Raw genomic sequence first — 14301 nt, 5'->3', positions numbered from 1 at the left:
TTTGTGTTGCCTATAATCTGATTTATGGCATCAGCCTGTTGTGTATTACAGGGATTTAAGAGCTAATCCCTGACCTTTTATTCGAGAAATCTTTTTTTAAAATTATGTATTGGATTATTTTGTAATTAATATTTAATTTTCTGCAGGAGTTATAAAGTAATGGGCTGGAAAAAGATCAGCTGGAGAAAGTGGTAGTGTGGAAAAAAAAACTCATCTGGAAATATTTTTTCTCAAATTTAAGAGCATTACTTTTTAATCTGAAAGAAGGTTAATGAGCAAGTCAAAGCAAAGATGCATTTAACTTAATTTTAGTGGAGTGGTGTTTTATTTGCAAAAGTTAATTTGTTCATTTTTTTAAAAAAAAATTAAAAATCTGATGAACAGAATGGACCTCATTTTCAGATCATCTCAACAACCAACTCCAATTCAAGAGTAAATTCAATCCTAAAATAGTTGTAATAAATTGAAGCCATTGAAGTGTAGTAAAAATGTTGACTGGTCAGGGCTGTGACAATTTTCATACTGATGTATCAGGACAACAAAGTTAAAAATGTAGGCCTGGCACTTTTTAAAGGTCCACAGCCTGGCAGTTGAGATGGCTGTATACTCCAGCAGTCTCAAGCTTGTAGAAAACATCACAATGTAAACGATTCTCTTCTGACATGTCCACAGAAACAATGCTGAACATCTCATATGGTGGAATCAGTACTTCATCCTCATCTGAGTCAAATTCAGAGTAGAACTTGAGGTAGGCACCAAAACACGTGTGTATCTCAAAGCAGGTCCTCTGTCCAAACTGATGCAGGTCATTGCTAAGCGAGCTGGAGGCAAATGAGCCAAAGCGGATGGTTTGTCCAACTTCTCCGGTGAAAAGCTGTTTGCTTCTCCGGTAAGTGGTGTAACAGCTCCTTTGGTTGAGCTTCAGGAGCCGGATGGCATCAGACAGCAGGAAGTGCAGTGCGTGGAATTCAAATGAGGTCTTGTATGAGTCCTTCCCATTGCGGACGGCTCGGTTTAAGTCATCATAAGCCCCAGCTGTGTAGGCACACAGAGCCCTAAAGTGATTCCAGGACAGAGGGTCATAGATGTCCTTATTCTTCATGGCTTTAAGGGCACAAAGTTTCGTGTATGTGGTGCGCAGATCTTCTCTGGTGCTTTGAGGGAGGTAGTGACGTTTCACCTTGATGAGCATCTTCTGGGAGCAGCCATAATACATGTCATCAATAGAGTTCAGAGACATGCTCAGAGGGATTCTGATGAGCCTGGAGAGGCCTGAGGAGACTTGCGCAGGGCCACCAGGGACCTTCTGTGAGGTATTTGTAGTTTTCTGCATGGTAGGCTGGGTGGAAATGTCCTCAGGTTTTACATGATCTTCAGAAGTCAAAGATGGACCTGTCGTAGCTTCCAGTGGAGATGATGCCTCACTAAGCAATACTTGGACATCAGAACCTCCGGGAGAGGCCTCCTGTTCAGGCAACTGCAGAAAAATAACACGCATCTTAGTTGAGATACATGAAGAGTCAACATGGGCATGTTTTAAAGAAAATATTCAACACAGAATTACAGAAAATGTTGCTATATTCTCTTTTTCTGGGAATCTGGGGGTTCAAGAAACTTCAGTTTATATTTTTAAATGAAAAGCTCAGTGGATTATTTTAAAATTCAAGTAATATTTCACCAAAATAACAAGCGTTATCTTACCGTATTTGCATTCAAAGGAATGGTCATAAAGAAGCAGCAGAGGACAATACACAGCAGCATCTTATTGTTCAGCATCATTGAAGATACCTAATGGTTGTTTATAGAAAACATTTTGTAATGAATATTTGTTAGATGCAGAAACATTTAAAAAAAAAAAAAACCAGCAACAGTAACATGCTGTAATTAACATTTACAGGCAGAACATTCATGATACATTAGTACATCAGTATGATGTCAAATGTCAAATTGAAAGTCATCTTACCAGATATTGGCATTAACAGTCCTGCTGCACCGAGTATGAGGTCCTCATTTTATGTTTGAGCTGATGTGGGTGTGTACAGGAGGGAGGGTGGGCTCGCGTGTAAAAAGCATCCTGTCAATGTAAATCTATACTCATGTAGTTAACCAAGGATTTTCCCTGAGATTATTTTAGGTAGTCAGCAAAATGGGCTTTTCCCATCTTTTACAAAAAGGTTGTGGTTACAGGGCTCATTTACCCAATTTAGAAAATTAAGATCATGCGTAGTATTGCTTCTGCCTAACTGAGAAAAGTACCTGAGAAAAATTTAGCAGAAATGTATAATTCAGTATGGAAACTGCTGAGTATGTTCTGTGTGTGATGGAGACACCATTTCTGTAGGGAGAACCATTTGTTATATTGAGGGCAGATCAGTTGGGATAAGTTCTTTTAAAAAAAAAAAAAAAAAAAAAAAATTGAAGGCATCAATTATAACTCAGTTCAGACAAAACTGAAGACTGGATGGGATTAGTAAGTGTACCACGTAGTCACTTTCAGAGAAGAGTACCTGCTGAAATGCTAGCTGATAACACTATATGAATGTTAGTGAAAATGTCTACACCTTAGCATTTTATCTTCTGTACCTTTAAAACATAAAAGCAGCAAAACAAGCAAGCAGTCTTGATTAAGAATACGGTTGTGAAACCAAAAACGGTCTTTCGTGTTTGAAGCTGAAACCTCAAACCCAGTTTAAGATTTCAGTAAGAATCACCACTCTGGAGAAACGTGTGTTTAACCAAGTGTGTGTTTCCTTTTTTGGGAAGTCCCCTCAACTTCCCTGCTTGCTGAACTGGCCTTTAGAGCAACATTTGTCAAAATGACTGAAAAGGATTGTAAAATAATTAGCAAAGGAAGTTCAGTAGTTCATTGCGAAGTGGCTTGACAAAACATTTTAAAATTCATGGTGTCCTTTGTGACACCTTTGAAGCCATGTCTCCCAGTAGATTTTTAAACTGGTTAAAGTTTGATTCAAAAGCAGTCATGAAACTATAGAAAATCCAGGCACTACAGTATGTCTAGCTAAAACCAAGGCTGTCTAATACAGCCCTGCACTGAAACCTAGTAAAACTGATTTTAAACTGGAGCACTGTTGACACCTGAACTGTTTATCCAATCCATTTAGAGCAGAGTAACAAACCTTTAGGTAAAGTAATGCAGAACACAACCAGTTCAAGCTGATACAACATCCCAGGCATAACATTGACCATGAACAGTTTTATTGCAGGACTATATTTAACTGTTAGTTTTAGCTAGCATTACTTAACCTGCTACCTCAGTGAGGCTTCTGGCTGTTTTTATAAGCACTGAACATAACCAGATGAGGTGAAATCTGGTTCAGTTTGGTAGAAAGGATTTAGAAGAAAAAAAAAAAAAAAAAAAAAAAAAAAATATAATCATTTGTACTTCTCAGCTGCTACAAATACCTGGATCTGTTTAAACCTTCCCAGTTTAAAAGATCAGTTGAGTGTCTACAATTGTTTTGCAAACTTTAAGGAGTGGGGAAGTTTGTGTTTTTAATCCAGCAGAAATTACATCTAAAAAGGTGGCCCCATTACACTACATGAGGGTGGGTCAGATATTTTGCACCTTGCTGTGCTAGTAAACCTAATGCAGCAACTGGAGGTTTTTGTGTGGGTAGAATTTGTCATTAAGTCTAACAAGCTCTGTTGCTGATCAGTTTATTCATATGCAGCATTATTGCCAAGTTCGCCATTAAAGAATGTTTCTAAAATACAGTTAGTAACAACGAATACACTTTATTTACTTTCAACATGAATCACTGCACAACAGTAAATTTGAGTTTAAAATTTAAAGGTTCTCTCAGCATCATTTGGCTTGAATACAAATGCATCAGCATCAACTTGGACTCCCTCGATCTCCCCCTAGAAAATAAATGTCAATTTAAAAGCTATAAGCACTCTGGATACAAAGTGATACATGCCATCTTTAAGATACAATGAGCTTAATTCAAAGTATTTCACAAAAAAAAAAAAAAAACAAACTGCTCATGTGTCAGGGTCAAAAGTAAAAGCATACCCATCTACACAGTGGGCCATGCATTTAGCTACTTACGTCACCAAAGAACTTCTCAATGAGGTTACGTGCAGCCTTGTACACCAGATTGTTGTCATGGTTCTGCAGCATCTCAATACGGTCCAGTCCTCCCAGCTCTTCAACCAACAGGCTGAGTTTCTCTGTCTCACCAAGCTTCTCTGCTGCCTGAAAGTCATGTACAGCAACTGAAACCACATCTGATCAGCAGCCCATTTCAGGGCAACTTCAACTGGCAAGTTTTTGATCAAGTTGATTCACATTAATCCCTCACCATAAAAATGTTATTGATTGCATCCAGTATGACCAGAATGACTTTAGCATCTTTGACCTGCAGCAAATTGATGATTGCCTCCAGGGCACCAGACTGCACCAGATGGACCACTTGTTCCACAGTACCCCCACTGGTAAAGTTGGTCACTGCCCACACTGCCTCCCTTTGAGTCTTGAAGTCTCCCTGGGGGTGAGGGGTCAATTGCAAAGAAAATTTAATATTTGAGATGATTTTCATACAACATAGGTGTGCAGTCATTTTGAGTGTCATATTTTAAATTTATCCTGAATTTTCCTTCAGGTATAAAGTTTTATCTAAAATGTCAAGATGTACACAATCCCATTAGAAGTTGCTTGCTATAATTTCCATCTCAGCCAGACAATTTTAAAAGCATTAAAAACATACATTAGGAAATTGTTTTTGCTTGTATTGTGTAGGAAAGCAGTTCTAGATGACAATTTGAAGGTTGCCAAGAGGCATATTCAAGTGTTGCACGTAAGGAACAGGTCAAAGCATTCTGAATTTCTTAGTTCAGTAGCTGCTTTTAATGTAATGTCAGGTTTTCAGCCATCATTAACATTATTGAACACCTGATGTAACATGTCATATCTTGAGAGATTCTTAAATGCTAGTAAACCCTCTGGTTTATGATCTACTCACATTTCTGAGCTGTTCTACCAAAGGTGGGAGCAGGCCACAGGTGATGAGCTGTTGGATTTGCTTACTGGGCCCTGCAGCAATATTTGACAGTGCCCATGCTGCCTCCTTCTGCACACTGGCCTTTGGGTGCCTCATCAATTGAGGTAGGACTTGCAGAACTCCAGCATCAATTGCTATCTGGGTCTGCACGTCAGTACCACTCACAATGTTCCCAATGGAGCGGAGAGCTGGAGTCTGGAGGTCAGGCAAACAGGTCAGAAATGTCATTCAATTTCAGAAGCTGTATCTTAGGCCAGTAATGACTAAGTCCAGGATGTTAAGCTTCAGTAATCATGTCAGATTTGGTTTGAACAGCACTACCATGACACTGAGGTCTTCATAGCTCATCAGCTCCACCAGTCGAGGGACAACACCAGCTTTCACCACAACATCAATGCGATCATTGTCACCATCTGAGAGGTAGGAGATAGCCCAGCATGCATCTGATAAAATGTCCTTGTCACTGTGATGGAGCAACTGGATCAGAGATGGAAGCAGCTGAAGGAACAGTAGTTACAGCACATTAGTCATATTGCTGATGGATGGTGGTTGGATTATTTTTGTACTGAAATCCTTGACATTGGGTATCAAACTCATGTTTACTTTGAGTTTGAAAGTGACTATTTACCTGCATGACTGCAGACAAAGGTGGAAATGGGTTTTTATTTCGGCACAAGTTGGACACTGTCCATGTTAGGTTACGCAGGTAGCCAACCTGGAGTGATAAAACAAACAGGACTACACAGCAATGCATGTGAGAAAATTACTACATGTATAAGAGAACCCGTTTTTGGCTCTAGTAAGAGTTCTGCTAAACCCGACGTGTTCAGGTAAGTAAGGATGAAGTTGAATTCCATGTTCATTACTTGGACCCCTATACACCTGCTCCTTATCTGCTCCAAGGCCACATGAGCCATTACTTACAGATCTTGTCATGAATTGTGCAAATGATTCATGTAGATAAATCTGCACATCTCAAGTGTAGCTCAAGTTTAAATTGAAGTATTTTGCACTTTATTTCCAATCCAATTTTCCCCTAACCCCTTAAAGTCACTCTGGAAACAGAACATTTTTAGGCTTTGGTTCAATGCTGTCTGGACTTACTGGAGTGTCTGGGGAGATGCGGGCCAGTAAGGCTGGGATGACATTGCACTCAATCAGGACATCTCGATAAGCTGACCCATCACCTTTGAATGGTTGCATTTTGTGACATTAGTACAACAAACCACTGGACTATGTAGACTGTGTGCACCTTCAATTTAATTATCAGATGGATTTTTCAACAATAGACAACATTAGAGCAACAAGCCAATGTTTGTTGAAAACTGCTATTTTCCTTAATGTCCTGATTAATTTGTATTAACAGTCAAACGCAAAACAGTTACCCTATAAAAAAAGTCATGTCATTTTACCTGCAATATTTCCAAGAGCCCACACAGCCTGTTCACTGATGTGCAACATTGGTGAGGCTAGTAAAGAGATGAAAATTGGCACTGCTCCATGTTCCACCACCTAAAGACAGAAGTGGATTTGAAGTTTATCCTTTAAAAGCAAGTCAAGCTGGTGAAGGCCTAAGGCTCTGAGGCCCATCATGGTCCATACCATGAGGAGATAAATTAGTGGGAGTAAATTTTCAGTCACCAACATTTAGACTACAGTCCATTTAACATGTCTTCAGACATTTAAATGTTGACACCTGTTGTGTATGCCAAGATGTTCCAGAGGCAATGTTGGTGAGAACCCAAGCTGCTTCAAACTGCAGAACCGGCTCATCATCCATAGCCAGGAAGGCCACAAAGCGGGACAGCAGACCAGCATCAATGATTTCCTTCAAGGGAGGATTACACTCCTGAGAAAGCATTTTTCTAAGGAAAGGATAGAGAAGATACAATTAAAAGCACATCTTAATTAGTGTCAGCAAAAGGGACAGGAGGAACACTCCAAAGAGTTCCTTTGTCATGAAAATTAAAAATTAAATGAAATTACACCCATTTAATGGTTTACTGTCTCACCTGGCTGCCTGACAACCACGAATTTGGGACTCCCTGCATTCGCTGTTCACGTTTTTAGTGATCTCCTTAATGGAGAGAGAGGGCACCTAAACGAGAGAAACTGTTAAGACTGAGCTAGTCTGAATTAAGTCATTAAAGGTCTGTGAACTCACCACGCTGGAGGTGGATACGGGAGACAGAGCCTGCTCATCCGGGAGAGACGACAGCGCTATATTCCTTCGTTTGAGAAAACTTTCATTTTTCTGCGCTTTGCGAAGCTCCACGCACTCCGTGATCCTTTTCTCTCGAAGTTTCTGCACGAGGTCAATATGCAGTTTTGGAAAAAAATCTCAATACGTATAACATTGAAACCCCTTTAACATAAACACTTACAGTTGGGTCTTTCCCCTTGTTTTTGAATTTGGAAAAGCGCTCCTCAGTTATGTTCTTGGTGGGCATGGTGGCCTTTTACGCGGGGTGGACACGTCCTGGTTGTTTTACTTACACTGATGAAAACTTATTAGAAGCCTACAAATGGGGGTTATATGCGGTGAAGCCGCCCCAGGTGAGTCAAATCATGTGTGATTGATGGCTCGCTCCTGCTGGTTCATTTATGTACAGCCGTGCGCGCTTCAGTGAGGTAAACAATCCAGCCAGGTCTGTTTTTCAGCAATCTTCTCTTTTCGCTAAGAGGAACAGTATAAAAACTACTGGTTTAATGTCATCAATCATAAACAAGTGATTAGCTAGATTCAATTATAGCTGCACTAGAGACTGCACATCATTTTTTCCCTGCAGGCCGTTTCAGATTGTTATTCTTGTAGTGTGTCTAGGTTAAAATGGTTTAATGTCACCTTTGCAATGTTGAATTGTTTGTGTTAATATTGTGTATATAAAATGATTCCTGTTTGATCAGTGTTTGTTATTTCACCAGGGAGAAGGGGTCAAGATAAATTCAGTTGACTTAAGTTTTAATAGATTAATGCCATTATTGTTTTAATAAATCATAAATTTAAAAATTACACTTTTAAAACGGCTTAAATTTCTGGTTTGGGAGTTTCTGTAGTAATAGATTACAAATGCTAGTGCTTTACCCAGTCATGGCATGTCTTAGTCGGCAGATGGCAGTATAATATAACTGACATGTTAAGTGTGTGACTGAGGTAAATTGTAATGAACTCTGTTGTATTGCTAAATCAAAGGAAATGGATCCTGTGAGTTGATGTATATTTATTTTTGGAGCTGCCAAAAAGGGGAGTCGCTACTCATATAAGTTTGACTATATGTTATATGATCTACATCACAGCAGAAAATTGGTGAAGAGATCAAACTGAATTGACAAGTGAAAGAGAATTAAGTGGGTGAGTGAGAAAGTGAAGCAGAGAAAAGTGGGACAGTGATGGAGTCTTGTCTTCCTCTGTAACAGCCAGGAAGGGTTGAACAATAGCAGCTGGAGTGGATGTTTCCCCCTGAGCAAGTTATAATCACTTCCTCTTGATAACATGTGTACACACACACAGACGCACAAGGGTCATGTGAGTGTTAGTGCTCAGACTCATGTATAAACACACTCACTCCTTCTGCAACCTCCCCACCACCAGTCTGAGTGTAGGCCACAACCATCATGGCCGTTTCCTCTTACACAGCTGCTTAAACCTTCCTCACGCCTCGCTCTGAATAACCTGCAACCTCCACTGTGAACTGTCTTCCACTCTGATGATTGGCCATCCAACTGTGAGCATTTTAAAAACACTGTTGTGATTGAACGATTGTTGTCAGTTATTATATTATATTATATTATATTATACATGGCTCCCAAAATGAAAGAGACACACATCTTTTGTCTATCTCTGAGCACATTTCTGTCAGGTTGATTGGTGACTCTAAATTGCCTATAGGAGTGAGTGTGTGTGTGTGTGTGTGTATGCGTGTGGTTGTTTGTTTGTTTGTTTCCATGTGGCCCTGTGATGGACTGGTGACCTGTCCAGGGTGTACCCCTGCCTTCCACCCAAAGAGAGCTGGGATAGCTGAGAGCTGATCCCTGTGACTCTAAATAGGAATAAGCAGGTACAGATGATGGATGGATGTTATTGTGTCTCTTTGTGGTTGTTATGTTGTCATTATTGTTATATCTCTTTCTGGCATTTTTTGCAGGAGAGTACTAGGGGTCCTCTGTTTCTCAGTAAATCAGTTAAGTAACCCATCAATGATGTTAAATCATGTAAAAGGAGCATCTCATTGTAATTAAGCCTCAAATTATTCAGTTCAGTTTGCTTTATTAATAATCTATTTTGCGGTTTTATTTGAGAGCTGTTAATGTTTGCAAAAACATATTGGATTGTATAGGCTCCAGCAGATCCCTATATAGGAAAAAGCAGGTATGGATAATGGATGGATTGATGGATACTGGATTGTTTCCATAATGATAGATTAGGAAGAGGAACAAATACATATCCTTGAAAGGGGTATTTTCACATATCTTAATAGTGCTCATGAAAGTCTTGCTAAAACTGTTTTGCTGCCTGCTTTGCTATTACTGATTGTGGAAAATCAGGGAGGATAACCAGAGACTTCACTTAGTCTCGTGCTTTCACGCTACTTTGACCATGAATGCTACAGATTATGAATGGCTACTGTGAACCTTCACTGGAGGTATTAATATATAGCAGTGCTTCTTGATTAGATGGTGAGCTACAGAAGGAATGAACAAAGTAGACCTTCAAACACTCAACTCCCCTTTCTCTAAGGAGGGTTATTAGTTTTAACAAAATGCTTTTTTTAAATATATGTATTTAGTGGGATCATAACAGTGTGTGTGTGTGTGCTCTGCTGTCCTTTTGACCTGGAAGTGCTTATGGTTCCTCCAAAATGCCCTGAAGGGTGTGGAGGGTTTCTGTCCTGCTTCCGTCTTTGACTCGTTGTTAGTGTGAACAATGTGGGGTGACTGGAGGAAATTCCGCTGTGCAGGTTCAAAGCTTCACACACACACACACACACACACACACACACAGACTCACACACACACAGACTCACACTCACACACAGACTCACACACAGACTCCCATGTATTCGGAAATATTCACAATAACATAATCTTATGTTCAAATCCTTTCAATGAAAACAAGTATGAAAAATAACTGATCAGTGGACATTGACATGTTTGTCAATGTTTCATTCAATAGTACCTTATTGGTTTACATGTAAGCTTTAACAGTAACAATCAAGAACATTACTAGAATACTGTTTAATTAATTCACCAATTCTTTATCAGTCAGTTGTAAGCCATTACTGAAAACAGCCATTTGCTTAACAAGTCATGAAAAATCTCTATGGTTGAAGCCAAATATTGACTAGTTAACATTTACAGCTGCAAACCATGACAGACCGACATATTCAGCTTCCAGTGGATTTTCTGTTGGATTTTTAGAAAGTGAAGCTCTTGACCTGATATCGTGACTTACAAACAAGTTATACTTGCAGATTTGATCACTTATTAGAACGTAAGAACATCATTAGTATTTTGCTATTGTTCTGACTAAATGACTCATCAAGAATAGAGAAATTATTTCTGGCTTATTACTGGTCAGTAAAATAATATTGTATACTTTATTTACCATTAATAATGTCATTGGTTACAACTTATAAGCCCCTATTTGAAAATGACACTAAATTTTCAACAAAGTTGTGCCTAAAAAGCACAAAATTGTAGCCTAAAAATTAGTACAGAATTTTTATTGTGGGTTCACTTTGCAGGTATTTATCCTTCCATAGCCTTTTCTTTTATGATGTGTCCTCCTTCCCTTAGTCTTTCTTTCCTTCAGTCTCTTTTGACTTCTCTCCCTCCCATCCTCCCTGGTTCCCAGATCAACTTGAGGTGTCTATAGGAAATCATTACTATAGATTGTACTGCAGTGCTGCATCAATACACACACATACACACACACAGATACACACATTTGTTTTAATTCCTCATGGGGACTTTACATTGACATTAATTTCCCAGAGACCCAACTTTAACTATAACCACTACTTGTCTAACTATAAGGTTAATCTAAACCCAACCTTAAAGCAAATCTTTACCATAAAATTAAATCATTTACTGTGCATACTGGGAACCAGATATTAGGAAGACGAGCCCCCACAATGTGAGTGCTAGTGGGCACACACACACAAACACACTCACACACACATTTTTGCGTAATACACCCCCTCTGCACCTAATAGCAGAGGAATGCTTCATCCCTCTTTGCTGTTTAAAGTGTAATGCTGAGGACAAATTCTTGGCAAGGGATAATTGTGTGTGTGGATCCGTGTGTTTCTCTGTGTGAATGCGTGTGTGTGTATTGTTGTGGTAGGAAGAGCTCAGTCAAACACACATAAAATACAGATTGCACTAATGGTGACAAACACTCGTGCAGTGTGGCAAAGACAAAGGTGTGCTTTGTCTGTCCATGTAAGTCTATGGTTCTCAGATATCAAAGTGGAGGAGAGAACCACAAAGAACCACAACAGGATGTAGGTTAGAGTGACAGCAAGAGAGAGACAGATTCAAGTGTGCATGTTTGTGTTTGTGAAATGTACCAAAGATGGAGGGAATTTCCATTGAGAAAAGAAAAAATTTGATACTGATATCAGACATATTTCAAATTCTCAGACACATGTACAATATGTGAATCCTTTGCTTTGCTAATACTACTAATCACTTCTACATGTTGTAATTCCTCAGGTATGGCCTCTGTCATTTCGAACATCTCTCTTTGCCCTTCTCTTTCTCCTTCTCATTCTTTGTCAGATTGGCATTGAACTCCACTCTATTAAAATTTCATGGTGCCATTTCAATACCTGTCTATCAATAACCCAGACAAGTCACACCTCAGGCCCAATCCATCATAGCCACAACTGACCAGGCGGCATAGCTGTGTGTGTGTGTGTGGAGAGGTCATTTGTTTCTGCTGACAAAGCCCTTGTCGGTGGCTTGTATAAACGGGCTCAGGGCTCAATAGCTGAAAGATCGAAATAAGCCATTTATCATTTCTTATCGAAACACATTCACACTGTCACATGTGCAAACACACACTTCCATTCACACACACATACACAAACAGATGTTCACTGGCATGAGGGATTGAAAATTCAATACAGATTTTGTCTGATGATTAGTCAAAAAAGGTTCACAGGCCAGTAGAAACAGGAAACAAAGTGAAATAATCACTTACAGTCAGACAGTAATATGTAAACACTACATAGAAACAGCTCCACTGAGGCCAGGCATTCCACATCTTGATACAGTATGATTTGTGGTGTCCTGTTTCTACGCCAGGATATCATTTTAATACCAAGCTTATATCACTTGCTTATTCTTTGCAGTAAAGATAAATGAAAAACTGACATGACACATCCAATTGGAGGACCTAGAGTTTTATGGCTACTATAGATTGTACTGCAGTGCTGCATCAATACACACACATACACACATTTGTTTTAATTCCTCATGGGGACTTTACATTGACATTAATTTCCCCGAGACCCAACTTTAACTATAACCACTACTTGCCTAACTGTAAGGTTAAACTTGCCTAACTGTAAGGTTAATCTAAACCCAGTGGTGAAAGTGGTAGCAATTTAAAAAAAATACACTTCACCAGTTCTTCATCAGTTCTGCAGTCCTTTTAAAAATATATTAATTTCACAATAAATAATCTCTAAACTTCACAAAGGGTCATGTAAAAATTAAGAATACTCTTCAAAATGGCTGTATGCTGGAGGTTTAATATTTCATCCTATCAACAGAAAAAAACAAATACTGCTGTATTTACATGAGACAGCTGTGTAGTGAGAAACGTCTGTGAAGGTTAGTGCTGTTTGTCAAGGCAGTAAAAAGCAATGAAAAGGTTTCCTCACATTGTCTTTAAGCCAGCCCACTCAAACTATCATCAGCATGCAAATGTGACCCTTGTTTTAATCCACCTGTGCGCCTTCAAAGTGACAGTGCCATTTCAGCACACTAGTGAAATGCAGTAAATTGTGAGTGGAGTTTGTGGAGAAAACACCATTAAACAAAAGCAAATAAAGTTAATGGGACAGTTTTTCTACAGTTTAATGTTTTGGACACCCTTATTTTGAACGCTTTTTTAACACACCTGCCTTTGCTTGTTACCATTAATGCTTACATTCCATAGATGCATGTGAATGTGCAAATAAATAAATGAAATGAAGAATGAATCAAGCAAGATTAGGTAGTTGTCTATTTGCTCTGTTCCTGAATCATGTATGTTCATTTTCTTTTTTGTTTTGCAGTAACATGTAGCCTGAGTGGCATTATCTGTGGATCAGCCAGCTCCCCCTAACAAGAAAGGGAATCAAAGCAGTGGAGGAGAGACGGGGAGGAGAGGAGGGTGCGCAGGGAGGCATGGTAGAGAACTTCAAAGGTGAACACAGAGTTCACACAGATATGCAGCTCAGACAACAGGGCAGAGCCCACATGGACTCTACAAAAGAGAGAGGGCAGAACTGAGAACATACACATAACATACACACTTGGTGGGATACACAGCTGCCATTACTGTCAACAATAACATCCTTCATTCATGTTGTGCATCTGTGAGTAAAAAAGCCAGCTGGCAGGCAGACAAGAGGAGTACGAGTTGGAGGCTTTGAGGGTCCAGTGGAGACTTTGGAGGGTGAGGTAGTGGGTGAGTGTGGCTGGGGGGGGCATGAGCCAGGTATCAGGTGTATCTGGGCTGAGAGGCCCCTCGCATGGGCATCCTATTCACCTGCTGTCCAGACCTGGACAAAGGCTTGGGCTCTGGGGCTCTGCTGGGTCACAGACACGCTAGGTAACACTAGAAGGTCTTAATGGCCCCAAGATGAAGGAAAGATGGTTAGAAGATTACAACATGGGAAAATGTTGGGTTAAAAACAGCTTTTTGATGATCTGAGGCTCCACCTGAAAGACAGTCAGCATTTTCTCATGCAGCCCTTTTAAATAACTGAACATGGCAATGCTTTACAGAAACCATGTGTTTATTTCTATTTATTTTTATGATCCAGATATTTATTTAGTAAACATATAAACTTTTGTTTATATGTTTAAACATGCTGTGTGAAATTGTGTATAAATTTATGCAGAGACATTTGCTTTCTTGCAGAAAGTGACACGAGAAGTTTAATATCACCATCATACATTTGCACTTGAGTGGATTTAGGTTTTATTACCTAGAGCGTTTATGTTACTAATATCAGATGCAAGAAGATACCCAGTGTAACTTAAAGTATAAAATATAAAT

The 14301-nt window shown here is 39.4% G+C and overlaps 2 protein-coding genes across 2 annotated transcripts; both read right to left on the bottom strand.

Moving 5' to 3' along the window:
• Window positions 1-374: 374 nt before the first annotated feature.
• Window positions 375-2053, bottom strand: LOC113128810 (NAD(P)(+)--arginine ADP-ribosyltransferase 1-like). Its single transcript, XM_026304388.1, has 3 exons — window positions 1964-2053; window positions 1702-1788; window positions 375-1462 (listed from the first exon to the last, which is right to left on the bottom strand). Exons 2-3 carry the CDS (start codon window positions 1777-1779, stop codon window positions 569-571), a joined length of 972 nt encoding a protein of 323 aa, XP_026160173.1. The 5' UTR covers window positions 1780-1788; window positions 1964-2053; the 3' UTR covers window positions 375-568.
• Window positions 2054-3747: 1694 nt separating this feature from the next.
• kpna7 (karyopherin alpha 7 (importin alpha 8)) lies at window positions 3748-7579 on the bottom strand. The gene is made up of 12 exons (XM_026303468.1): window positions 7409-7579; window positions 7189-7329; window positions 7037-7122; window positions 6721-6889; window positions 6437-6536; window positions 6129-6211; window positions 5653-5739; window positions 5346-5522; window positions 4986-5219; window positions 4326-4508; window positions 4073-4219; window positions 3748-3882 (listed from the first exon to the last, which is right to left on the bottom strand). The coding sequence occupies exons 1-12, from the start codon at window positions 7472-7474 to the stop codon at window positions 3802-3804; spliced, it is 1554 nt and encodes a 517-aa protein (XP_026159253.1). The 5' UTR covers window positions 7475-7579; the 3' UTR covers window positions 3748-3801.
• Window positions 7580-14301: the final 6722 nt, after the last annotated feature.

The sequence above is a fragment of the Mastacembelus armatus genome, chromosome 1 (assembly GCF_900324485.2).
Source record: "Mastacembelus armatus chromosome 1, fMasArm1.2, whole genome shotgun sequence".
Classification (NCBI taxonomy): domain Eukaryota; kingdom Metazoa; phylum Chordata; class Actinopteri; order Synbranchiformes; family Mastacembelidae; genus Mastacembelus; species Mastacembelus armatus.
Note: the sequence above shows the minus strand (reverse complement) of the source record. Positions and strands in the feature narration are given on the sequence as shown.

What these genes read in the sequence shown, in the direction of transcription:
- LOC113128810 (XM_026304388.1), bottom strand. Translation starts at nt 1,779, where the DNA reads ATGATGCTGAACAATAAGATGCTGCTGTGTATTGTCCTCTGCTGCTTC. An exon ending in TTCCTTTGAATGCAAATACG is followed by an intron (nt 1,463 to 1,701) that starts GTAAGATAACGC and finishes CCTGAACAGGAG; the next exon opens with GCCTCTCCCGGAGGTTCTGA.
- kpna7 (XM_026303468.1), bottom strand. Translation starts at nt 7,474, where the DNA reads ATGCCCACCAAGAACATAACTGAGGAGCGCTTTTCCAAATTCAAAAAC. An exon ending in GGCTCTTGGAAATATTGCAG is followed by an intron (nt 6,212 to 6,436) that starts GTAAAATGACAT and finishes AACCATTCAAAG; the next exon opens with GTGATGGGTCAGCTTATCGA. An exon ending in TGGTAGAACAGCTCAGAAAT is followed by an intron (nt 4,509 to 4,985) that starts GTGAGTAGATCA and finishes CCTCACCCCCAG; the next exon opens with GGAGACTTCAAGACTCAAAG.